Raw genomic sequence first — 25,239 nt, 5'->3', positions numbered from 1 at the left:
AGACGAGTTTTAAAGACAAAACATGCTGTTTGTGTTTTAATAAACGCAAAAGTGGGGACATTCCATTTCTTATTCGTGATTGGTCAAGTTGAGTGAGTATCCAACTATCATTACCTGCCACGTTTACAAACTCCGGCCCGTGGCATATAGTGTTGACTAAAAATGACATTTGCTACTTATAAACTCATTTACCCTGGATCTTATAAATATGCAACAATACTAAATTAGGAATAACCTTTGTCTTCATAGCACCAAAGATGACACATTTTTACAAGCAAAAAATGGCTTACCCCACCTTCTGCTCTGTGTCGGGGTCCAAAATTGTGAAAATATCACATGAATTATTCCCAAGTAGCTGTTTTAAAAAATGGTCACCTTACAACATATTGCTCCTGTTTTCGGTCTGAATGTCGAGATGGGATTCGGCTGCTGTTCGGTGCAGGGGCTGAGATATACTGGTGGGTCACAGGGTCTTTGACCACCCCAAAATCTTGTAGAGGCCTTATAGAGAGCTGCCTTGATTGACAGATTTTGGTGTTCTTGATAAAAATAGAAAATAGAAAAAAAGTAAAAACATTTCAAAGTGGCCCTTGCCGTGCTTCGGTCTTTCTGTATGTGGCCCAGCTTGGATGTACATCTATAGACAATACTGATATCCTCTTAAAGGTCACCTGTGAGATGGAGCCTCTATTGCCAATACTCACTCGGCTGGGAGAAACTCCAGCTTCACCCACAACCCGAATGAGCATATCTGCAATGACCGCATCATTTCTATCTCGTAGCTCACAACCTCACAAAATGCAAATTTCGACGACAGCGGAATGCGCGGCCTCAAAAGAGAAGTAACACAGGAAGTGAGTTGGGTCTCGTTGAGGCCACGGTAAAAAGTCGCCCAAACGCTCTTGACTCGACACATGCCACCCTCGCGACTGGGCTGCTGATATTTTGTTGCCCGCAGCGCTTTTTCCACAGCGTCAGGCTGGAGGGAGGAGGACTGGCGTCCAGTCTGCTCAGGAGGATTTCGGCCAGGTAAGCCAGAAAAATGCTTGCTGTGATGAAATCAAGAGTTTGCTGACACTTCCTCCTTGGTCACAATGTGTGTTTGGAAATAGGAAGCAGAGTTGCACCGTTTTGGCGCACAACAGAATGAGGTTTTGCATTGAATGTGTTTTACCATCAGGTGGATCGAGAAGACGTCAAAAGTTTTACTGCCCCTATTGTTAAAATGCACGGTTTTACTGTTGTGAAAGTTTGGAAATCGGTTGAGTAGGCAGCACATTGGTTCCCGTGCAAATCGTGGAACTTCATTCACACTGCAATCATTGGTGGGATTCGCCCCGAATGTCCTGTTTTAATTTGGATCAGGGTTGCTCGAGACTTTTTGTCAGCCAGTCAAAGTGTTGTGTAAGAGGGATTCCCACAAAACATGAATGCTGGAGTTTGTCCAAAATGGTCGATTGTCTTTTCGATTTGACGCATAGGCCCTCGAGACTTTTTTTGTGCAACCTGTTACGATAGAGATTTAAACCTCATTATTTTTTGGTCAGAGAAAGTGATTTTGGTGACTTTTTTCCTAAGCTAACGACGCAAACAAATTGGATGCGCTTCAAACCAAAATGGCCAAATTCTTGTTTGATTTCATACAGAGGTCCCGAGATGTTTTTTGCGTCCCCGTATGACAAGCACACCTACTCATTTTTTTGCTGAGCAATTCAATTTGTGTTGAAGAATATATTTTCAAACTTTCCAGGGGTGCTACTCAGCCAGTTCCATTGGGCTAAAAGGAACTTTGGAAACCATTTTGCCCCATTGCTACCACATTTCAACCATCTATCGTAGACAAATGGGCAAAACGTTTTTTTTTGCCATTGTGCACCGAGCATGGTGGTGTTGAGTCACCATGGAGTATCGCGGTCAAGGTTGATGTCAAATCTCCTGAAGTGAATTCATTCAATGGTGATGAATGCGAAAAAGAGAATCCTGCATGGGAACACACTGAATTGAACATTGTTCTTCATTGCGTCCATGTAGGAAGTCGCACCAGTGTGGTAACAGCCCTCGAGCTCACGACGCCAACGACATGCGGTAAGGTGTTTTGTGCACACGATATGCCACAGGAAGTTTCACATTTTGGTTTGGAGCTACTATTTGGCCGTTTCCGGGGATCCTTCAAAGAAGGACTCGTGCTCAATTCTTATCTGACTACCACCCAATTTGAACCACAAATGTACTGGACAACTCTTAACCGCAAAACCTTTTTCGTCATTGCATGTGGCCAGACCATGGTGGCGAAATTTTAAATGACAAGAGTAGAACGCCAACCTCATTCTTAGAACTCAGCGCCGCAAGCTCAAAACCTGATTTCACTTGGTCATATAAATTTTAGTGGCCATGTTAAGACATTTTGGTCATTTTCAGTCTTGATATTGAAGGCGCACATAGTCGCCTTGTGCTAAATTCTTTAGAAATTGATTTGTCTGCTTTGTATATGCGCCGAGTATGTCAACATACTGAACAGAACATCTGAGAGTAGCGCCCCAGTGACCAACCACAGTTTTTGCCGCCGCAGGGTCGGAGACGAGAGCGGACCAGGGAGGCTGAGCCGTCGCTTTTCCCGCTTGAGCGGTAGGCGACAATCCAGGGCGGTGGGTCAACCCGACAGATCTCCCGCGCCGCTCCCTGGCCCACCGGCTGGGCAAGGTGAGTGCTCACCACCGCGCATGTGGAAGAACGCTGAAGAAAAGGTTGAGAATGATGGTTTTTCTTTCCGATTTTTTTTTTTTTACCCCTGATCCCTTCATCAAACGCCACTATCTCTCTCCATTGGTTGTGTTGTACATCATCTTTTAAGAGCCCAGAAGGTCTGCTGCCCAGAGTTGAGGTAGTGTTCTGTTTGGTTGTGCTAGGTGACCGACTTCCTCTACCAGACCCAGCCCCACCTCCAGCACCGGTTGTGCCTCGAGTTCCATCCCCAGCTCCGGTGAACCTTGCCCCAGCCCAGAAAAGGCCTCCCAAACATCCAGACAAAGCTACCAAGCCCAAACTGCCTCCTCGACCTCTTTCCAAAGTGTTCAGTAGTGCTGAACACGGCTCAGCTGTGCTACAGGTACAACCCAAGACTCCAGTCCCGCACAGCCCGAGATTCTTGTCGAGAGCCTCAACTGATGATCTATCAATGTCTGTTTTTTTTATTCAACAGGGTTTGAATGCTTTCCGGGCAAGTGACATCTTGTGCGATGTGGTGCTGGTTCCCGGAGACAGTCAGGAAACTTTTCCAGTCCATCGAGTCATCATGGCGTCATGCAGTGACTACTTCAAGGCCATGTTCACAGGTAAGTCATCGTCTGCGACGCAGACATGAAGCTTTGCCGAGCTGGGCATCCGTGGCTGAATGCTCTCCGTGTGCTTTTGTGTTTCGGAGCGGAGTGGACAAAAGTATTTGAGTACTGATACAGATTTATTTACTCTTCTTCACTTACCTTCAAATATATTTAACATATTAGAAAAAGGAAATTATTTTATTGGGTCTTCAAGGCAGAAGTAAAACAAGTACAGCCTCTGCACTGTACTTTTTTTCAGATAAGATGGTTTTTGAATGCCAGAAGCTGCTGGGGGTTTTTTTGTTTTTTTTTTGGCAGGCAAAGACACGATTCACCATAAATCATTGCTGTAGCTGACAACATCAAACACTTCTTTTCAAGAAGGCCATGTATGGGCATTATCCATTTCCTTCATCTGCTCCCTGGTTCCCTTCCATGTCGTTGCCGTCCCAGTTTTATTTTTTCTGCCTTGTGAAGACTCCAAGTTGTCTTTTTTTACATTATGCTGTCATTCATGGAGGTCAAAAAAAAATGAACAAACCTATTTTGACAGTAAGCAGTCGAAAGTACAGACATCTGTTTTCAAATGCAGGGAGGGAAAAAGGAAAACGTGGTCAGAAAAATAAATACTCAAGTAGAACACAAAATCGACTCAGATACAGTAAAAAGTCCACCTTTCACTGTTCAGGGGGAATGCGCGAGACGGATATGCGCGAGATCAAGCTGCATGGTGTCACCAAGTTGGGCCTCAAGAACATTTTAGACTTCATCTACACATCCAAAGTCAGCCTGGACATGAGCAACCTTCAGGACACCTTGGAGGCCGCCAACTTCTTGCAGGTCATGCCGGTGCTCAGCTTCTGCAATCAGCTTCTGAGCAGGGAGGTGAGCCTCACTCAAATTCATCACATACGAGACAACGCCATTGTAGAGTCCCAACACCTCGCCTCTGTCTCCTCACGAGCCAGATCACGGTTGATAATTGCGTGGAGGTGGAGAGCATCGCATCTGATTTACTCCTGGAGGATGTACAGAAGAACATCGGTAGGTTGGAAGATATATTTGTGTCATGCTTGGAAATGTTTTGTGTACTAAATGGATGGACAAATACCTATAAGAAAGATGATTAACCCTTACTGTTTTTTTGTGGGGGGGGGTTAGCTGACTTTGTGAGCCACAACCTGTCCGACCTGGTGCAGTGCGGGCGCTACCAGCAGCTCTCTGAGAAAACCATCGTTGGAGCCCTGGCCAGCAACTCTCTGAAGGGCTTCTCAGAAATGGAGCTTTACCACATCGCCAAAGGCTGGCTGGCTCACGACTTTGCCGAGCGCCGCCATTCCGTCTACGCCTTGATGCGTCACATCCGCTTCCCTCTGATGAGCCCGTCCGACTTGATCCAGATCTCCCACCAAGACGACGACCGGGACGATGAGAGCGACTCGCTGATGCGTTCCGAGACCTCCTGCGTCAACCTGCTGCTGGAGGCCAGTAACTACCAGATGATGCCCTTCATGCAGCCGGCCCTCCAAAGCGAGCGCACGCGGATCCGCTCGGACGCCACCCACATCGTGGCGCTGGGCGGCGTCATGCGGCAGCAGCTGGTGGTGAGTCGTGAGCTGAGAATGTACGACGACAAGACGGGTCACTGGAGAGCCCTCAGGCCCATGGAGGTGCCTTGCTACCAGCACGGCGTGGCCCTGCTCGGCGGCTTTCTCTTCATCGTCGGAGGTGGGCGTAGCAAAACGTGGATGGCGTTGAAATTAAAACGTTTCTTTTGGTGACGTCACATTGTCTTCTCAGGTCAGAGTACGTACGACACCAAAGGTAAAACGGCTATCGATAGCGCCTACCGCTACGACCCGCGCTTCAACGTGTGGCTTCAGATCGCTTCGCTCAAAGAGAAGAGAACCTTCTTCCACCTGAGCGCTCTGAAGGGCAAACTCTACGCCATTGGTGGCAGGAATTCGGTGGGAGAGATCGGTGAGCAGATTATTTAGCCAAAGTATCCGTGAAATAGTTTTAGCCCGAAGTTTTACTCAAAAGATGGTTGGTCAAGTTGACTTCACACCAGCCCCACTCAATATTGTTCACCTTTTGTTGTTCAGTCTTAAATTGCAAAAAGTGGTAAATGCCAACGTTCCACATGCAAGCTCAGTTGACGCTAAACTATTTTCCGCTCAAATTTCAGACTCGGTGGAGTCCTATAACCTGAAGACAAACGAGTGGACCTTTGTGAGCAGCATGGCCGAGTCTCACTACGGGCACGCCGGGACGGTGCATGGCGACATGTTGTACATCTCAGGTAACACCGATCAAATATTAGCCTGTAAAAATGCAACAACACAAACGTGCAGTTGGCTTGCCGTGACCAACCAGGAAGGAAATGAGTCAAATGTGGTCTCAGGTGGGTGTACAAAAAAACAACAACTTATTTGCATCCAAAGCAAACCAAGCTTTGCCCCCCGATCCCTTTAATTTATTTCTATATCCTTTGCTAGAATGCATTTTCTTTTACTCGTGTTTTCAGCCTTCCAAACCCTGCAGCCATGGCACAATGCAATGCGGGAATATAAACAGAACTTGAAGCAAAGTGGCCGTAACATTTAATCACAGCCTTTGCAGCGGCCTTGACTACTCGTCCTCACAGAAAAGGACTTCTTGTCTCCAAAGAAATACAAGCGGGGACATTCAAGGCCGAGGGTGGAAGGTTGGCCAGATGAATCAAAGTGGAACGAGCCGATGTTAAAAAAAAAATGGCAGACCACACCGACCTACTTTAGAGTTGAAATGTTGACATTTTAAAAATACTGATATCTCCTTGAATGAATAAACATTTGCAAAAACATAACACGCATTATGGAAAAATGAAAACATATTTTCATAGCTAAAACACCTCTTCTCATCTTGCACCATTCATCAGTCACAAAGACTCCAAACATTTTGATCACGTGATCACCTTCGCATCGGAGCGCTCGAGTTGACCTTTTGTCACCAACCGCTTCCTGTCGCTGTGGCGGCTCGTCAGTGTAAGTGCACCCGGCCTCGTCCCGCCTCAGGAAACGGGTGTCTCACGATAGCGCTGAACACACACACACACAGCTAAAGTTTTTATACTCTGTTAGTAAGTAGTCTCCAAGTCCATATTCTTGTATTAAAAAAAAAAAAAAAAAGCCTGACGATTACCGGTAAATATACATCGTGTGAAATGTACTTAAGCACAGAAGAAAAAAACTGATTTTCCCTGAAAGGACAACTGGAACCGAAGTGACAACAGGTCCTGCATGAGCAACAAGTACTAAAAACAACCTAAGAAATGCAAAATTAGCGCATGACACCAACAGGAAAGAATGCAAATCCCTTGATTTTTAGCTTTCATATTTGTGTGTCCAAATATGTTTTTTACAACCGCTCCAAACATTGAATTTTTGGTCTATTATGCTTTTTATCCTCAATAATCAAAGTTGTGTTGATCAAAAATTGCGCTTGGGCGCACCTTCGTAGTGACCTGGGCTCCTACGAAGGTGCTTAATTATTTTATGCCTTGGGCGTGTTTGCTGAATATCCCACTTTCCTATGATGTCACCAAGGCGGAATCACCCACGACACCTTCCAGAAGGAGCTGTGGTGCTACAACCCGGCGGCGGACGCATGGTCGCGGCGGGCGGACATGACTGAGCTGCGGGGCCTACACTGCATGTGCACGGTGGGGGATCGCCTCTTCGTCATGGGCGGCAACCACTTCCGGGGCAGCAGCGACTACGATGACGTCCTGGGATGCGAATACTACAGCCCAGCCGACAACCAGTGGACGGTGGTGGCGCCCATGCCGCGGGGCCAAAGCGACGTGGGCGTCACCGTCCTCCAGGGCCGGATCTACGTTGTGGGCGGCTACTCGTGGAACAGCCGCTGCATGGTGGACATCGTGCAACGGTACGACCCCGAGGGGGACGTGTGGGACCGCGTGTTTGACATCTTGGAGCCTCTGGGCGGGATTCGAGCCTGCACCATGACTGTTCATCTGCCGGAGGGGTCGGTGGACGAGGCTCAGATCCAGGAGGGACCCTTGCCCACAGGTGAAAACTGAAATTTGGTAGGAATCGGACAAAATCTGTTTCTTTGAAAGATCCTGGTAGGAGTCAATTCAGCTCATCATGATAGGCATGATGACCAAATTTTATGTGGCTGAGAGCAAGTGGCTTCAGGGTCTGAATTTTTTCTCAAACGACCAAATTTTCACCAGGAGGAACATGCCTCAAGACGTTCCTAAAAGTGCCACTTTGAACCACAAGGGAAGACGTTCTACCATATATCTTTTCAAGCATGTTTTCATGAGACTTTTTTTGTGGGTTTGCTCATGATCGACTGGACTCCCAAATTACAGACTGCCAAGTGAATTTGTCTTTGCAGGCTGAACTTTCAACAAACTACCAAATGTATATTTTGACCAGGAGAAAGACAGCTCAAGATGGCAGCCAGGGCTTTTTGAGATTTTTTTTTTGTGCTTCTACTTAAAACCAACAGGTCTACCAAATTTCAAATAGCTAAGTCGATTTAGCTTTGGGGGCTGAATGTACAACAAACTGCCACATGCGCTGTACATTTACAGCAGGAGGATCAGGCCTGCAAGATGACCTGAAAATGGCCACTTTGAACCAAAGGGGTAAACATCTTGTGTTTTCAGGCATCATGTCTTCAAGGCTTTTATGGTTGTCTACTCATGTCAGACATGCATGCCAAATTTCACATTGCTAAACGAATTTGGCTCCAGGGGCCCGATTTTCAAAGAACTACAACACATGCATTTTCAGCAGGAGGATTGTGCCTGCAAGATGACCATAAAAGGGCCACTTTGAACCAAAATGTCAGACTTCCTGTGTCTTCAGGCATGGTGTCTCAAAACCTACTTTTGTCGGGCTACTCATGATAGGCATGCATCTCAAATTTCATCTTGGTGAATGAATTTGACTTCAGGGGCTCGATTTTCCACGACCTACTGACATTATTAACCAGTAGCAACCTTCCTGCGAGATGACCCTAAAATGGCCACTTTGAACCAAAATGGCAGACTTTGGGTCTTTTTAACTCTGGCTTCTTGAGACTTTCTTGTCAGTCTGCTCATAAAAGACACATACCAAATTTCGCATTGTTAACGCGAGTCTGTCTTTGAGGGCTAATCGCCAACAAATTGAACAGCCATTACTGATCCCATTTTTGGGTGGTCACGCCCCCAAAACACCAAAGAAACAAAGCAATGTTCAGTCACCACCAAGAGTCGAGGAGCCTCAGGGAATGCGAGCACCATGCTGATTTTCCCTCGGTTTGTAATCTCCTAAAATGAACGTCATTTGTGCAGCAGTGACAAAGCTTTGCACTGTGGCTCATTTTGGCACGGTTACGTCTGAACATGAGCTCCGTCATGAGTTTGGACCACTGCTATCTTTGTGGTCACAAAACCAGTGTTTGTGTCAATTCCCAAAATGGTATCTTGATGCTAGCTGTCCCATTTCCTGGTTTTGTCACAACATTGTCTTAATGCTAGGTGGCTACATGTTAGTATTACTAACATCAACATCGAGATTTTGCTGTTATGTTACATAATTCCGATAGTCATACATCAACATGCTCAGTGGCTACAGCATCATTAATGTGAACAGTGTGATATTTTCTGGTTGTGTCATATGTCTTGATGCTAGTTGGCTACGCGTTAGGTTCTCAGCATACCAGGATGACCAATGTTCAATGTTCATTAAAAAACGGGTAACCACAACTTCCGTTCCGCAAGCTCGACTAGCGCAGAATATCGTGAACGTCAACAAAGCCTCCTGTTCTGTCCAGGTGGCCATGTTGTCTTTGTGAGTGTAAATAAGATGAAAATAAGTTAGGTTTTTGGTTGCTTAACATGTTCCCACCATTATGTCTTGATGCTCGGTGATTACATGTCAACATTATTGAGCCTCAACGTCAGAAAACTTCCGATTTGAGTCACTCAATGCCTACTTTTACATTCCCATTCCGATACCGATACCATCACACCAACCTGCTCAGTGGCTACAAGATAGGAAGATAGGATTACGAACATTAACATTCGACTAATAACTGCCCTTGTCACGCATTCCCGACCCCTTTTACTTCATGCTAAGTGGCTGCATGTTTAGCATGGCTAGTATTATCATTTTTTAATTTGTGTCTTTCTATTTTAGCAAATAAAACATGATGCTTTGAACATGATGCTGATATATTTATATATATTTTTTAATGAAACACTGCCCCCCCCCCCCCACCACACACACACACAATTTCCACACACACGCATTCCATTACATGTCCTTCCGCTTCAGATAAGAGCGCAGACATCTGACATGGCCAAGGTCTGCAACCACAACAAAGAGAAAAACATTCAAGTCAGGCAACTTCATGTCCCAAGTTTGATTCTTTTTACTGAAAAAAAGAACACATTTTAGATAAGGACACCACTTTGGCATCGCTGTCCAGACAAAGAAAAAAATTCCATGAAGGCCAAAACTCCCGTGGAAAAGACTCAACATGACATCAGCTCATTGTCTAAAAGCTTTTTCTCTGGCTTTTATGGAATAGGGTGATGGTGAGAAATTCAAGTTATAACAAGAAAGGTTTTAGGGTTTCAAGTGCACGATTTCCAAACAGGGTTAGAGTTCCAACGTAGGGTTCCAAAATATGGTTTTAAAGCAAAGGTTAGGATATCAAGTTCAGGTTAGGGTTGTTAATCGGGGTCTCAAAGTAGATTTTCAAACTCAGGGTCAGGATTTATCAAAAGTAGCACATTTGAACATCTTCAGTTCTTTTTTTTTTTTTAAACCTCCAGATTCCTGGCGGGCAAACTGAGCTCGGCCCCTCCCCCCCTGTAAGCATCCTCGTCCATCCTCCACATTGTTTGTCTTATAAAAAGCAGCCCAGCTCGTCTCACCTCAGTCCCGCTTTTTCTTCTTCTTTTTGGTTTGTATTCCTGGAGAGGACCTGCGATGTGTTCCTTGGATGGCGACGTATGCGTAGTGACGGGAGCATGTGGCTTCCTGGGGAAAACGCTAATCAGGATGCTCTTGGACCAGGAGAAAAACCTCAGCGAGATCCGACTCGTCGACATCAACGTCAAAGAAGAGCTGTTGCAAAGTCTGGAAGGTAACAAAAATTTGACTTGGGTTGTCATCGCTGTCTATATGAAAAACAGAACAAATTATAAATAATTGTTATATTTAGGAGAAAAATAAAATTATTGCAAATGTATGTTTTGATTGAAAACAAAGGTCTTAAAATTTTGAGAAGAGTATATCCCAAAAATTGTTCATGTTTTGGATTACAAAAAAAAATCAATAGAAAGGCAAATTGAAAGAAAATAACACATTTGTTTTGTGTTTCAAGGGGAAGTGAACAAAAATGTATTTTTTTTTTTTTTTTACACTGACAACACATTTGGATGAATTTGGGGGGGTGAAAATAAAATCAATATCCCCCATAATTCAATGATTTTGCAGGAATTAGAGCTCCTCTGCCTTGGCATAGCTCTAAAGAATTTTCTGCGTTCCAGAAAGTCGAGGCAACATCAAGCTGAGTGTGTTGGAAGGCGACATCAGAGACTCCGACTTTGTGAGGAAAGCGTGTCGGGGAGCCACAGTGGTCTTCCACATCGCGGCCATCATTGATGTCACCGACGCCATCGAGCCCAGCGAGATCTACGGTGTCAATGTCAAAGGTGCTTTCCCATATGTAGATGCTCGGCTTGGCCAAGGCAGCACTCTCTGCCTTCGCTCAGTGCTCCTTTCTTCCTGCCAACACGTGACACTCAAATGCACCACAGCAGGCACACCAGACCCAAATCTTTTGTTCACAAAAGCTGCTCAGTGTAGCATCTGATAATTCAGTCAAGCCCACGGCAATGGAACAAAAAGAGGAAGAGAGACTTGAGTTCTATTGGCAGTTTATACAAACTTGCGTGCAGCATAACAGCTAAGTGCTGATACACCATATTTGCTTTAAACTCTGGGCTCAACTAAAAAGTTTGGATTTTTAAAATAAGTGTTGCGTGAAGATGCTCAATATTGCGGCAGAGAGGCCGACCAGAGCGGCAATGGAACAAAACAGGAAGTGGTAAACTACCAAAATAAGGGTCTTTTTTTTCTTAGCTTGTCCCAGTAAGTGTCAGAAAATAAATGTTACAAAAATCCCAACAAAAGGAACTGAGCAAATTAAGAGTCTATTGTGCCTTAAATGACTCTGTTCCTTTTCAAATAAGTCTGGTGTGAAGTCCAACGCCAAATTGGTGCTGGCAGGCTTACCGGAGCCAACCGAAATGGAGCAAAAACAGGGATCCCAAATCAGGCAACGTTTGAGATGTTCCAACTTGTATCTTGAACTTGTTCACCAAAAGCTGGCACGTGGGTGAACCTGCCTTGGTGTTCCAGGGACCCAAAACCTCCTGGAGGCGAGCGTCCAGGAGAACGTGGCCTCCTTCATTTACACCAGCACGGTGGAGGTGATGGGCCCCAACATGGAGGGCGAGCCGGTGGTGAATGGCAACGAAGATATGGCCTACCGCACCCACCTCAAGTCCTCCTACAGCAAGACCAAAAAGGAGGCCGAGGACCAGACCCTAGGCTACGACGGCCAGGCCCTGCCGAACGGCGGCCGCCTGGCCACCTGCGCCCTGAGGCCCATGTACATCTACGGCGAGGACTGCCGCTTCCTGCTCAACCACATGGCGGATGGCGTGCGCAACGGCGACGTCCTCTACCGGATGTCCCTGCGGGAGGCCAAAGTCAACCCGGTCTACGTGGGCAACGTGGCGGCGGCCCACCTCCAGGCCGCCCGCTGCCTCCGAGACCCCGAACGGCGGGAGCAGGTGGCCGGCAAGTTCTACTTCGTGTCCGACGACACGCCACACGTCAGCTACTCGGACTTCAACTACGTCGTCATGTCGCCGCTGGGCTTCGGCATCCAGGACAGGATGGTGGTGCCCCTGCGCCTGTTCTATGTCGTCTGCTTCCTGTGGGAGATGGCGTGCCTGATCCTGCGGCCCTTCCGCCGAGTGGTGCCACCCATCAACCGGCAGCTGCTGACCCTGCTGAACACGCCCTTCAGCTTCTCCTACGACAAGGCCAAGCGCGAGCTGGGCTACGCGCCCAAGTACACCTGGCAGCAGGCGCGAAGCAACACCACCCGCTGGCTGGCGCAGCAGCTGCCTAAACAACGAGAGAAAATATTTACCAAGTAAAACACACTCGTGCGGGAGTTTCAACATTGAAGAAAGAGAAGCCCAACTCCCTTGGTAACCTGATTTAAAACGTAAAGAGAAAGACTAAATTGAGTTGAATTGCCCCATAGAAAGTTCCTGTGGAATTGGACAAAACCAATTAAAACATTCCAAGGTGATGCACCCCCAGGTAGTCTAAAGTCAAACAAAGAAAAGAGTCAATTGAGTTTCTACAAAGAAAGAGTATGTTGAATTGAAACACATTTGTTTAAAACACATCAAAGCAGGGACATACAACTCGCTTGGTATCCTGATTTACAACATAAACGAAAGAGAGGAAGTTTCATTTTAACTTTAGTCATTTGTTTGCTTTGACACATTAGAGCAGGAAACATTTTTATCTTTAGTCATCATTTATGATTTGGAAACAGCTGCTCGTAACTGCAACAACTTGTCATGTGGCAAGCACACACACACGCACACACACACACACACACACACACACACACACACACACACACACAGAAGCTGTTGTGAACCAGGCCAGAGTCCATTGAACAGCAACCAGGTCATGAAATGGCTGCCAGGCAAACATTTACGTTTGCATAGAGCTTGAGAAAGGGCAGCAATGTTGTTGTCAACAAAAATATTCATAATGATAACGCCACACTAATGGCAACATCACCTCCTTGGCAGAAATAATAATATAGTCATTTCACAGCAATTAGGAATACTGCGGTGGTCCAGAAGTATCATTGAAACCACTAAATTAGAATAAATTGAGCAAAGCCGACTAGTGTTTTTACAACATGATTATGTGTTGTTAGTCACTATTTACTGATTACAAAAACATTTAATCATTTTTTTAATCTAATTTTGTCAATATCTTTTTTTGTGTGTAAAATTACGTATATTAAATGAATGTCAGTGTATTATGCAAACATTTTTTCCCCAATGAATTTTAATTGACCAATTATCCACAGATTTTTGTTATTCATAGGTCCCTATCCCCTGCAAATGGCCAAGGTTCAGTGTGCAGTGATATATATATATATGTATATATATATTATTATTTTTTTGCCAAGTATCTCCAAATATGCAAAAGTAATTAAAAAATTACTTTGAATGTAAGAGTACAACATAACCAATGAAATTAAAACAAAACTACAGTATTGATACTTGATAAAATAATGAATGTGTAAAACATAACTTCTGTATTGTTTGTACTGTTTGACGCAAGGAATGCGGAAGCACTTTTTGTCGTTACACAAATCTGGTTAGAGCGATTTTTTTTTCATCATAAGCGCTAATGGTACTTCCTATTTTAATTTTTAAGTCATTAAAATAATGATTTTTTTCAAAACTCACATTGCGGTTGTCTTGTGTGACCTGTTTTCTACCAATTAGTTTGCTGAGTTTGCCACTTATTGCGCTGTTGTTTGTGCAAGCTGTGGACTGTGTGGGCCGCCATTTTATTTGTTTACCCCATGACGTGTTTTTAACGACCTATCAGCCGCGAGTTTCAGGGAAAGCCAACAACCAATCATGTTCGTACCCACTCCCCTTGGACGTGAGTTAGGATGCGTTAAAATTCGCACAGATTTGTCATAAAACGCTAAACTTAACGTGTCAGTGTTGTTCTTAATGGGGCAATTCGTGATTTGGGTGGCTATCGCCGGGTCTATTGTGACGTCTTAACCGAAATCCTTTCACCTTGTGCCGGCTTCACTGAGCAGCTGAACACCGCTAAGCTCCATTAACTGCCAGCTATGGCCCCCACGGGCAAAAGCGTCCTGCTGTTCTTCGCTCTTTTGCTGGTCCACACGGTCCAAGGTAGGTCACCTGTGCCTGATATTTTGCCCCTCTCGTAGACTTGTATTCCTATATAAATATATCGTATTAATAAGTAATAAAGTGAGCAATATCTAATCAACAAATAGAAGATATATATTTGTGGCGCCAGAAAATACATACAAAAAAGGAGAAAAATACTACAAGAATTAATCCAAATAAAAGAAAATATTGCGTCATTCAATGCAATATGAAGTAAATAAAAATGTTATGTATTTTTAAATCTAATTTAAAATAAGTGTAAAAGAAAATAAACACAATGTACAAGATGTACAATGATTCTAATAACTACAGTACAGATACCGTATTCTAAATCACAATACAAAATTTGATGTAAAAAAATGAAAATTACAATCCATCCATCCATTTTCCGAACCGCTTAATCCTCACTTGGGTCGCGGGGGGAGCTGGAGCCTATCCCAGCCGTCTTCGGGCAGTAGGCGGGGGACACCCTGAACTGGTTGCCAGCCAATCGTAGTCGTTGAGACGAACAACCATGCGCGCTCACACACACACACCTCGGGACAATTTAGTGTGTTCAATCAGCCTGCCATGCATGTTTTTTTTTTGGAACGTGGGAGGAAACCGGAGCACCCGGAGAAAACCCACGCAGGCCCGGGGAGAACATGCAAACTCCACACAGGGAGGCCGGAGCTGGAACTGAACCCGGTACCTCTGCACTGTGAAGTCGACGTGCTAACCACTGGACTACCAATTACTGGACTAAAATAAGAATAAAATAATTATAGTCACATACGCAAAAAATATAATACATATAACTTCTTGGCTGTCCCAATACGATATGAGATGAAATGTAAAAATAGTAATAAAATGAATACATAACAAAAAAATATATACCGGTACTTTCATTATGTTTTTAACTTCACTCTAGGGCTGATGAAAATTCACATTCTAGCAAAGTATCATCATGTAAGAATGAACAGAGTTGTCAAAAATACATTATAATAAAAAAATTCTATATTTAAATGTTCAAATAATAACATGCTGGCGTCATCCTGGAGGTTTGGAGGCAAGGGTGGACGAGTGCGCTGATATGAGCAACACCACCTGGCAGCAGTACCGCCAGCAGAGGCAGCAGCGAGCGCAACCGCAGGTTCGCTACCTACTGATGACCCGAGAGCATCTGGGCTGCGCGCGCCCCTTTCACCAGGTTCCAGGAAGCTCCTTCAACGCCACGCGGCCCACCAAGGTCGTCGTTCACGGATACAGGTCAGATGCCACGCCCTGCACGCTCTGCGCCTCAATCACTCACAGACCAAAATTCACAATCTGGCTTCCAAAAAATGTGCCCCAGGTTCATTGAAAATACTGCCATTTTATGTTGATTGAAAAGTGGCGTGTCTTTGCTGCTGTTTGCGCATGCGCAGGGCCCTGGGCAGCAAGCCTTCGTGGGTTTTGGATCTGGCCGAGGCGCTGCTGGAGGTGGAGGACGTCAACGTGCTGATGGTGGACTGGGTGCACTGCGCCTCGTTTGCGTACAACCTGGTGGTGGACAACTACAAGGAGGTGGCCCTGCAGATTTCCGTCCTCGTCAACCGGCTGCAGGTCACAAACGACGCAACCTTGCAACGCTTTTCTCGTGATTTAATTTTATGGCTAACTTCTCACAATATTGCAAAATTAGTTTCCCTCTTTAACGTCACGATTTTTTTTCTCTTAATTTATAACAGTCGTCTTGCCGTGTTTCCATTTTTTTTCCCTCTTCATTTTTGCCTTTGTCCTTGTACCACTGTAGAAATTTGACTGAATTTCTGACTCTCTTGAGCAGAAAGAAGGATGCAAGCTGGAGACGTTCCACTTCATCGGCATCAGTTTGGGGGCGCACGTGGCTGGATTTGTGGGAACGCTCTTTGAGGGAAAGATCGGTAGAATCACGGGTAAACCTCAACTGCAAATCGCCAAGATTTTGAGCGCCATCCAGTTCTTTTAACTGTTGATGTGCACCAGGTTTGGACCCGGCCGGTCCGATGTTTAAGGGCGCAGACACCTTCGACCGCCTGGACCCATCCGACGCGCAGTTTGTGGACGCCATCCACACCGACTCAGACTGTGAGAGGAGTCGTCAAATACATGCAGATCAATTGTAACCTTTTATGTCAACAGTACCTACCTCGTAAATCGTGACAAAATAATGCGCTTTCGATTTGGAAACTACTCAAATAAATGTCGGATCTAACGTTAACAAAAAAATGTATGATACTAGGTCATTGAAGACCAGAAAGTGTTTTCGACACGTACTGTATGTCACGTTCATTGAAGACAGACTTGTCTTTGATGTGACAAAAATGCACGCGCAATGCTGCTGCTGATGTTTTGTTTTGACTTGTCATCAGACTTCGGCATCTCCATCCCGGTCGGCCACGTGGACTTCTTCCTGAATGGCGGAAACGACCAGACGGGATGCGCACGATCCCGGTTTGCCTCTGGTGGGTTCCAACTTGCGCTAAATGTAGAAAATACCCTTTAAAAAAAAATACGTTGCCCAGACACTTATGAATGTTTTTTTTTTTTTTTTTTTTTTTTTTTTTTTAACAAATCTTGTGAAAGGTACCAAAAATTGGCATATAAACTATCTTACTTTCTTGACCCATTTAAACGCGACTACTTTTTGGCGGCCCTTTGTAACATACTATGTTTTAGCATCCATTTGAACCTACATGCCGCTTTTGATACGCTACTTAAACCAAACCACTTTTGAGTAGCCTTATGAATCCTTATGAAAACTTTTGGGACCCTTTTGAAGCAGACCACTTTTTGGCATTTTCTTGTGAATCAACCCATGCTCTTTTTTTGGCACCCGTTTAAAACATATGATCCTTCCAAAACATTTTCACACATACTATTTTTCGGGGTACCCTTCTTTCTGAACCAATTTCGACTTATTTTAGGCACCTTTTTGAACCGTACCACTTTCTGTGTGGATTTGTCAGTTTTGGGCTTCATTCCAGTGTACGGCTATGTGATTTGCGACCACATGAGGGCGCTGCAAGTGTACATGAGCGCTCTAAATGCGTCGTGCTGGCTGAGCGGCGTTCCGTGTGACACCTACCAAAACTTCCTCCAGGGACGATGCCTCCACTGCGACGTCTTCCGGGGAACGTGTCCCACTATCGGTAAGTGATTGCATCAAATTGAAAATGAAGGGGGGGGGGGGGGGCAACGGTGTAATCATTCAAAATATTTTATTATAAAAGTTTTAAAAAAAAACAACAACAACCAAAAAAAAACCCCGAGAAGGTCCAACCATTAAAAAAAGTTAAAATATAAAACTTTTCTTACAAACAACTGACAGTTTTTTTAGAAATCATGTTCAGAATGTGTTGTTGACATTGTGGGTTTTGTCATCGACAAAATCTGGCAAGCTGTACAGCGATGCAGTACACAATGCATTGTTTAAAAAAAAACCAAGAAATTACTGTACGTTCAAAGAAATAACATTGCATTTACAATAAATTGAATAACAAAATAACAATGTTACAATGATGAATGAATATACAAAAAAATGAATAAATCTGTCCTTCAGGTTTGTCAGAAAACTGCGGTATCAGGTCATCTCCTCTCCCCACCGAGCAGAAATTGTTCCTGCTCACCACGTCTCGGCCTCCCTTCTGCGGTGAGAATGCATCAACTTCATGCACAAAAAGTACCTTGGCGAATGTTGACCGAAGCTTGTGAATGCACACTTGAGGGCTCCCACCGTTCCTGATGAGTGTCCTCACGTGGATACAAAAAGTAAAGCCAACGTGCGAACCGTCTCCTAATTGCGGCGCAATCATCAAAGACAAAGCCAGAGGGGAAACATCATGAGTCAGCAGAAGCGAGCTAATGAGCTCCTTTGCTGCGTGCGAGTGACCCCCCGCACAATGCAACGGCGAAAATCAGTCGGCTGCTGGCGTGCGCTAACAACAAGAACAAATCAAAGTCAGATGAAGTGAAGCACCCTACAATTCAAGTTGAAATCATACCACTTTTCAAACACCTCGCTTGTTGGCCCCCTCTTCCCAACATACCACTTACTGACCCCCTTTTGACCCGGCCCACTTTTGAGTGTGGATGTTGTGAAAGGGCACCGATCGAACAGATCACAATATTTCCAATTTTTGGCACCCTTTCGTTGGGGGTCCAAGGCTAGTGGTACTCTAAAGTCCCCTTTTCTACCAAGTAGTACAGTAAGGTCGAGTGCGCTGGTTTGCGTTTTGTGCAAGGTACCAAAATAGCTCATGCCTATCGTAACAACGTCTGGCACAATTCGCTGTGGCTGATGTCGATGTCGTGTCTCACGTGCGCGCTGCAGCTCATCACATCCTGCTTGTGTTGGAAGCGTCCGCTCTAACTAAAAGCGCAGAAGTGGAAGTGACGCTGACTACCGGAGACCTGGAGACACGACAACGACTCCGGCTGTGGGTACCATGACTTATTTTTATTTTTTATTTTTTTTGCATCCTTCCTTTGGGCTCCCAAGCACTGTGAAACACTAGATGAATCCTTTTCGTCAATTTGGTTCAGTTCGCTCCCATAGTTGAGGTTTGTGAAAGGGTACCAAACCGACTGATTCTTATAGCGTGTGGTGTGCCAGGATTTCCACTTCTATAAACCTTGAACTGGACTGGACCACTTGGTGCGATAACCTCATAGAGTATCGGAATTCAAGGTCCATGGGATGTTGTTCCTATCCTAATAGTCATCACCTTCCCCGCGAGCCATTTGTGGAGCTGACATCCTTGAGGGAGGTCATAACTGCCTGCAGTGATCAATGTGTGCATGTATGTGTGTGTGTTTTAGTCAAACAGACACAACAGTGTACAAGACGATGCTGGCTCACCCGGTGGCGCTGTGTGAGATTCACTCCATCACGCTGAAAAACACGGGTGCTCGCTTCTACCGGCAGAACGACATCCACCTCAAGTCCATCTGCCTGTCACAAATCGCCTCGCGCACGTACGTCCAGACTGAAATGTTGACGCGATGCTCTTGTTTTGTCGGGGTGATAGTCAGGCCACTAGATGGGTATGTTTTTCAAAAGTTACGCGTTTCGGCTTCGAAACCAAGATCAAAAGCCTAAAAATATAACTTTAGCGAGCATGCACTGCAAAGTCTTCAGATAATTATTTTTCCTAAGTCTTGTAAGACAGGATTACCATTCGTTCCTGTGGAGGGAGAGCTGTTCTTAGGTAGAATTTAAAATCGTTGGGGGGGGGTGACACAGTTGTTGCTTGGCAGAAGTCACACAATGATTTTGGAGGGGTAAAATGCTTGCTGCTTGGAAAATTCACATTTATTTAGGTGAGAAGACACTTGTTGCTTGGCAGAATTCATGTGATCACTTGTTGCTAGGCAGGTTTCACCATTGTTTGTGGGGAAGAAACTTTTAGTTAAATTACCGGTAGTTTTTTCTTAAATCAATTTTAAGTTTTAAAATCTATTGATGAGACACAATTAATTTTTTTTTCTGTTTTATCAGGCGCGAGGAGCCACTGTGCGTGAACAACATCAACGTTAGGCGAGGGTCGCCGTGGTCACATGACTTTGTGCAGGTGTGCAACCACTTCTGACACCCCCTTTAGAGACAAAACGTGGAAAAATCCAAGCGGAAAGAAAATGCAGCGTCACAGCAAAATGGAGACTGTGGAGTAGGCAAACATTAGCATGGATGTCTTATTTTATTGTGGTTTCTAGCCACGAATCCTCAAATGAATGCACAATGAATCGTCGATTTTTATCCAAGAGGGGACTGAGGGCAGTAAGAAACCAGGGCACTGCAGCCAAGTGGAGACAGTGCAGAAGTCCATGTCAGCATGTGTGTTTATTGTTGTCATTTTACACACGATTTACATTGAAATAGGCTAAAAAAAAATAGCAGCTAAGCATAGCCTGTACATGAAGCATTCCAGGAAGGAGACAGTCCCAAAACAACATTTTCATTGCACATTGCACGAAAGCTTTATGGAGAAATGTTGGCCCCCTGTAATCGGACAATTTCACATTATATTGGTGCAAACGTGCCCACGGCTAACTACATTAACACATTGTTTTTATTTACAGAGGAAGCTCTCAATTTCCTATGTGTTTTTGAACAAAATGATATTAAATGAGCACAAGTGATGTGTGAATCGAAACAAACACCAAAAAAACTGTGGTCCAAATAGTGTGAACGTCTGAAAAGAAATCAAAAGAAACAAAAAATGGCGTGGTCAGAGTTTGGGAGTGTCGGTGGGAGCCAGGGGCGCTCGACTCCTCTGGAAGCGAGCTGCACCTCCGGCCATGGTGCCCCCTGTGGACACAAATGAGAATTACATTTGACTGGATGCCACGAATTTGGGGAAAAAATGTCAATCCACAAAATGGTGAACTAAATTGAAATCTTTTTTTGCTGGTTCGAACAGGTAATAATCACGCCCCATTAATCAATTAACATTAACTCGTTGATTTATGGATTAGTTAGTTATAAATGATTGTGATTTTAGCAGGACCCATCTCACATGCTAATGATGATTTTTTTCCCCAAGAAAGTAAATTGAAACTTCCCCCAAAAATGTCTCCCCCCGGCCCCCAACACACAAGAAAAAAAGATTGATTTGGGGGGGAGTAAAAGATTTATGATTCTTTTGCAAAACATTATATTCTCAAAATAAGTGTTTATATAATATGTTTTCAATGAAAAGTTGTTTTTAAAGATGTATTTGTATAATTTTTTTTTTTTTGTAAAGAAATCTCATACCTGCCCGAAGAAAACTTTTTAGACGGGAAAAAAACATTTCTGTACAATTTCCAGAAAATATGTATTTTCCCCCCAAAAAACTTAGTACATTTCCACCAAAAGTAATCATTTTCAGAAAATGTTGGCGGGAAGAAGTCGCCAAGAAAGTCTTGTTATCGTTAGTGTTAATGGTGGCATCATCCATGCACACTACACTGCCATTCCACCGCGCAGGTGCAGTACTTACATGTATCTTAAGCGGGTGAGCCAGTGTGTTAACTCCGGACCCCCTCGTTCCCCCTCTACCTCAAATAATCCCTCTCACTGCCATAGTCGGTTAAGGAGCCCGCCATGTCGGCAAAGTCCTCCAGGACCAGGCTGGTGGAGTCCTCACCCAAGGGCAGCTCCGGGTCGGACGGCCACCGCTGCCCGATGGGGTTCTCGCCCTGGCATCCCCGGTCGGGGTCTGACTCCCGGGGAGGGTGTCGGTCGACTCGCTCGGGGGGTTCGCCCTCGCTGCTCTGCGACGGGGGGGCCAGAACGTGGTAGAGGCTGGGAAGGCGAATGTCCAGCAGGACGCCGCTCTTGATGTACAGCTTGTTGTTGAGGTTGTACAGCTTCTCGGCGATGTCGTAGCCGAGCATGACGGCGAACAGGCGGCACACGTAACGCTGCTTGGACATGAGCGAGAAGAGGCGGCGGCGGCGCCACGACACGTAGCGACAGTCCTCCTCTGCCGTCAGAGTAACCTGAAAGACAAACACAGGCCAAAAGTGGGATGGGAATCCGAAAATTCTGGTGGGTTTCGTGAGGGACGAGTATCGATGTCAGCCGTATTTTAAAGCTGCCGATACCAGCCACCGATTCTCAAGGCAATATAAATTTGACATCGAATAAGTCCTCCTCAACAGACGCTGGCGCTATTCTGCAGCAGTTTAACATGTTCACCTTTTCAAAAGGTGTACATTCTTTTCTCAAAGAAAGGCATTCAGGACGTTTTTCCAAGAAAATGCCTTTTTTGAAGGGAAAAAATCCATTTCGTCTTTATGTTTTTCCTAAATCCTTTTTTGCCAGCTTTGTTTTTGGCATAATTGCCCAAGAAGAAGCCATCATTTTCCGAGACAAGATAAAGCGGTATTTAAGAACAACTCTTACAATTCCTGCAAAAAAAACAATCTTTATTTTTATATTTTTTAACACATTTAGTTTTTTCTAGCTAAAAGTCCTCGTTTTCCATTTTTTTATTTTGCGTGAAAGCCAGTTGAAAAAATTTTTAATTAAATGTTTCAAGAAATTTCCAAGTAAACGTAACTTTACTTGAAAATAGCTACAAATTTCATACGGGGAAAGAAAAACCCAACAATTTTCTGAAGAAACAGGCAACACAAACACCCTTATCTCACCTAAAAAAAAAGTTTGTTTTTTCCCCTCATATAAACACGTTTGAATTTTCCAAGAATGCTCCAAGAAAAATGTTGAATTTTTTTTAAAGGGGAAAAACGTATTAATTTCTCTCTAGAGAAGAAGAAAATGGAGCAAGAAACTGCCAAAAGTTAACGTTTTCCAATCTGAAAAAAATCTCATTTAAAATGACATATTAAAAAAAAAATGTTGCTTTTTGGCCACGGATGAAACGTGGGGCTACCTGGAACTTTCCGTCCTCATTGGGCCTCAGGGACTCCCACTCGGGCGAGTCAAGGAACTGGTGTGGGTGGATGTAGTGCAGGAATTGACCCTCCAGAGATACGTTGATCCTGACGTCAAGAGTGACAAGGTTAAAAAAGGGAACACAAGATTAGAGAGCCGGAGGTCACCGCTGATGTCGGGGGTGACTTTCCTAAACATTTGCATAATGATCTCCGCAGGGGACCAAAAAAAATACTGTACAGCGCCATGAAAATTTGCTGCGTCAAGCCCCGTTTGTTCGTTTGCCAGAGACGATGGATAAAGTCATCAGGAAGCTCCTCAGTCGGGGGGGGAGGCTTTAAGATAATCCACCAACTAAAACTGGATCGCATTAAAGATTCCCTTTTCTCCTTCACGCTTCAATGTCGCAGCATCTGATCGACTAAAATCTCTTCATGGTCACGTCTACCTGGGACAACCTCAGCAGAACAAAAGCTTGTTTCGACCCTCTCCATCTGCACTACGAACAACACCCAGTCAGAATCACAATCAGGTTTGAAATAGTCAAGAAACGTTACTGGGGATCATATGTAACAGTTACACTTGGTCCGGTCCCGGTTATCACTTGGCGGGCGGATGCTAGCTGCATTAGCTACGGAATTAGCATGGCGTCACAGTGAATGGCGCAAAGACGAGGAAGGCCAAAATTAGTACAACTGTGTTTACTTCTAATTGTTGTTTTTCAGGTTTTTGTCCTCACAACTGGTCAGTGTGGTTGACTTTGAGCAACTTTTGAGAGATCTGGCAGCTGGATGTCGGTGCCCCAGCTCGAAAGCAAACATGCTCATGAAAGCGGGTAACATGGAACACTACACTCCCCTTGACAAGTAATTCATTACCCATGACAACTTAAGTCACTGTAGTTGTTTTTGTGAAGTGTTTTTCTGTGTGGACACAATTCCTGAAATAATAATCCTTCTTCAGGTTTGGGACTGTGACTGGCAATCGCAAGTGGCTCCAGTGGCTGTTCAGGCCCGAGCCGGGAACCGGACCCATGCTAGCAAAACTTACTACCACTTCACTACCCTTCACATCGTTGGACACCTTTCCTGACATTTATCCTGGTCAGTAGGCGATAAGGGTCTGGTAGGAAACTAAACCTGTTCTGGATCATGAAAAGTCAGCAGATTGTACCACGACAACTACCAAAGTGAATCACGACAAGTAATCAAGACAGTCACCTGCCAGACAGCAGAAAGGAGAGCCTTTCGATGGGCGTCTTGCCCTCCACCGCGTACTTCTCACCCGCCTTCATTTCCAGCACCTTGTTCTCAAAAGCGCTCGCGATTTCCTTGAAGACCTGGACAGGCACCCCCAACGGGAGGTAGACGGCCTGGTAGAGAGCGGCCAGCTCTTCGCTGGACAATCCCTCCTGGTGCAGGCGGTAGAGCAGGTGGCAAATCTGGAACAGGCACGCTAGAAGCAGCAAGAGGTTCCAGGCGACCACATCGGGCCCGCATAGCGTCATCCAGCCCCACAGAGTCAGACACAGGAAGGAAGGAGCTAGGAGGCCGAAGATGAAAAGGCACCCGTAGGCTCCACTGCCACCCATGTAGCCCAGGAACAGGATCGTGTTGCCCAGATGATAAAGGGCCCCCTCGGTGTTGTTGCTCCAGCCATCACAGATGGGGGCAGCGAACAGGTTCTCCATCAGGCTGCCGTTTTCCCCACTCATGTCCAGAAAGCACGGCAAAGTCTGCAATCCAAATGTGTTCCCTCGGGGAGTTCTTCAGGGGTTTCTCGCAGTTCTAGAACGAGGTCCTGCTCTCATTGTGCGTCCCCCTTTTTCCGTCTCGGGTGGCGACACGTTCAGTTCAATCGCCGGCCAGCACTTTGGCGACAACAGCTGGAGGAGGGCGGATAAGCCGGGAGGAGGAGGAGGAGTGGGGTGTCGTTGATATGGAGTCCCCACAAGGATCACCATGTTTGGAATTGAAACCCAAGGAGGACACGAGTGGCCGACAGAATGCAGGCCTGCTACTTAACATAACAGCAAGAAAGGGGCAGGCAGGAAGTGGGAAGGACTTTGTCACGCTATGAACTCTCCAGAGGTTCTGACAGGCCCCAAAAATGTTCTCGTGTTGTTCGTGTGTCAGTTCTGTCTTGAACAAGGCGTCGAAACAAAATGGACGACACTGCGCAGGTCGGATTTCAGGTAAAAATATCCACTGCTGCTGCCCGGCATACTAAACTGTCCATCTCAACTGGCAAAAACAAGAGTGGTGAGACCACCCACCGCCAGGGCCTGTGAAGTCATTTGTAGTCCTGATCAGTTTAAAAAAAAATAATCGATATATTTCATGTCTTAGTAGATATAAATACAAAAACAAGTATCAAACAAATTACACATTCCGTTTTTTATGGACATGTTAGGGGTTTTGTTTTCTCTCTCTCACCAGATGCATCAATTTTCTTGGCTCAAGATTGATGCTCTCATATTC

The 25,239-nt window shown here is 45.0% G+C and overlaps 4 protein-coding genes across 9 annotated transcripts; 3 read left to right on the top strand and 1 right to left on the bottom strand.

Moving 5' to 3' along the window:
• The first annotated feature begins 893 nt into the window (after positions 1-893).
• LOC147198558 (kelch-like protein 9) lies at positions 894-10,413 on the top strand. Of its 2 annotated transcripts, XM_086123012.1 has the most exons (13): positions 894-1,029; positions 2,032-2,085; positions 2,570-2,700; positions 2,907-3,106; positions 3,200-3,332; positions 4,009-4,205; positions 4,289-4,364; positions 4,482-5,048; positions 5,121-5,300; positions 5,509-5,622; positions 6,908-7,393; positions 10,162-10,200; positions 10,309-10,413. In XM_086123012.1, the coding sequence occupies exons 2-12, from the start codon at positions 2,081-2,083 to the stop codon at positions 10,179-10,181; spliced, it is 2,109 nt and encodes a 702-aa protein (XP_085979138.1). In that variant the 5' UTR covers positions 894-1,029; positions 2,032-2,080; the 3' UTR covers positions 10,182-10,200; positions 10,309-10,413. The 2 variants fall into 2 exon arrangements, with proteins under 2 accessions (XP_085979138.1, XP_085979139.1); XM_086123013.1 differs by lacking the exons at positions 10,162-10,200; positions 10,309-10,413 and having other exon boundaries at positions 6,908-9,548.
• Positions 10,319-13,910, top strand: hsd3b1 (hydroxy-delta-5-steroid dehydrogenase, 3 beta- and steroid delta-isomerase 1). The gene is made up of 3 exons (XM_086123019.1): positions 10,319-10,475; positions 10,882-11,046; positions 11,756-13,910. The coding sequence occupies exons 1-3, from the start codon at positions 10,319-10,321 to the stop codon at positions 12,562-12,564; spliced, it is 1,131 nt and encodes a 376-aa protein (XP_085979145.1). The 3' UTR covers positions 12,565-13,910.
• A 133-nt stretch (positions 13,911-14,043) lies between these two features.
• pla1a (phospholipase A1 member A) lies at positions 14,044-23,985 on the top strand. 4 transcript variants are annotated; one of them, XM_086123018.1, is made up of 13 exons: positions 14,044-14,376; positions 15,417-15,624; positions 15,783-15,960; positions 16,184-16,292; positions 16,363-16,464; positions 16,749-16,841; positions 17,364-17,528; positions 17,939-18,028; positions 18,710-18,815; positions 19,198-19,353; positions 19,877-19,949; positions 23,485-23,625; positions 23,723-23,985. In XM_086123018.1, exons 1-12 carry the CDS (start codon positions 14,313-14,315, stop codon positions 23,515-23,517), a joined length of 1,377 nt encoding a protein of 458 aa, XP_085979144.1. In that variant the 5' UTR covers positions 14,044-14,312; the 3' UTR covers positions 23,518-23,625; positions 23,723-23,985. The 4 variants fall into 4 exon arrangements, with proteins under 4 accessions (XP_085979144.1, XP_085979142.1, XP_085979140.1 ...); XM_086123016.1 differs by having other exon boundaries at positions 17,346-17,528; positions 23,485-23,594; XM_086123014.1 differs by having other exon boundaries at positions 17,346-17,528.
• Positions 20,200-24,473, bottom strand: popdc2 (popeye domain cAMP effector 2). Of its 2 annotated transcripts, none has more exons than XR_015102181.1 (4): positions 23,980-24,473; positions 22,758-22,866; positions 21,360-21,861; positions 20,200-20,686 (listed from the first exon to the last, which is right to left on the bottom strand). XR_015102181.1 is itself a non-coding variant. In XM_086123022.1 (4 exons), exons 1-4 carry the CDS (start codon positions 24,471-24,473, stop codon positions 20,607-20,609), a joined length of 1,038 nt encoding a protein of 345 aa, XP_085979148.1. In that variant the 3' UTR covers positions 20,200-20,606. The 2 variants fall into 2 exon arrangements, 1 of the variants encoding a protein (XP_085979148.1); XM_086123022.1 differs by having other exon boundaries at positions 21,507-21,861.
• Positions 24,474-25,239: the final 766 nt, after the last annotated feature.

Source organism: Hippocampus guttulatus, chromosome 11, assembly GCF_054856545.1.
Source record: "Hippocampus guttulatus isolate MCC_2025c chromosome 11, RoL_Hgut_1.0, whole genome shotgun sequence".
NCBI classification, from domain to species: domain Eukaryota; kingdom Metazoa; phylum Chordata; class Actinopteri; order Syngnathiformes; family Syngnathidae; genus Hippocampus; species Hippocampus guttulatus.
The sequence above is the reverse complement of the archived record's forward strand: the minus strand, read 5'-3'. Positions and strand labels throughout refer to the sequence as shown.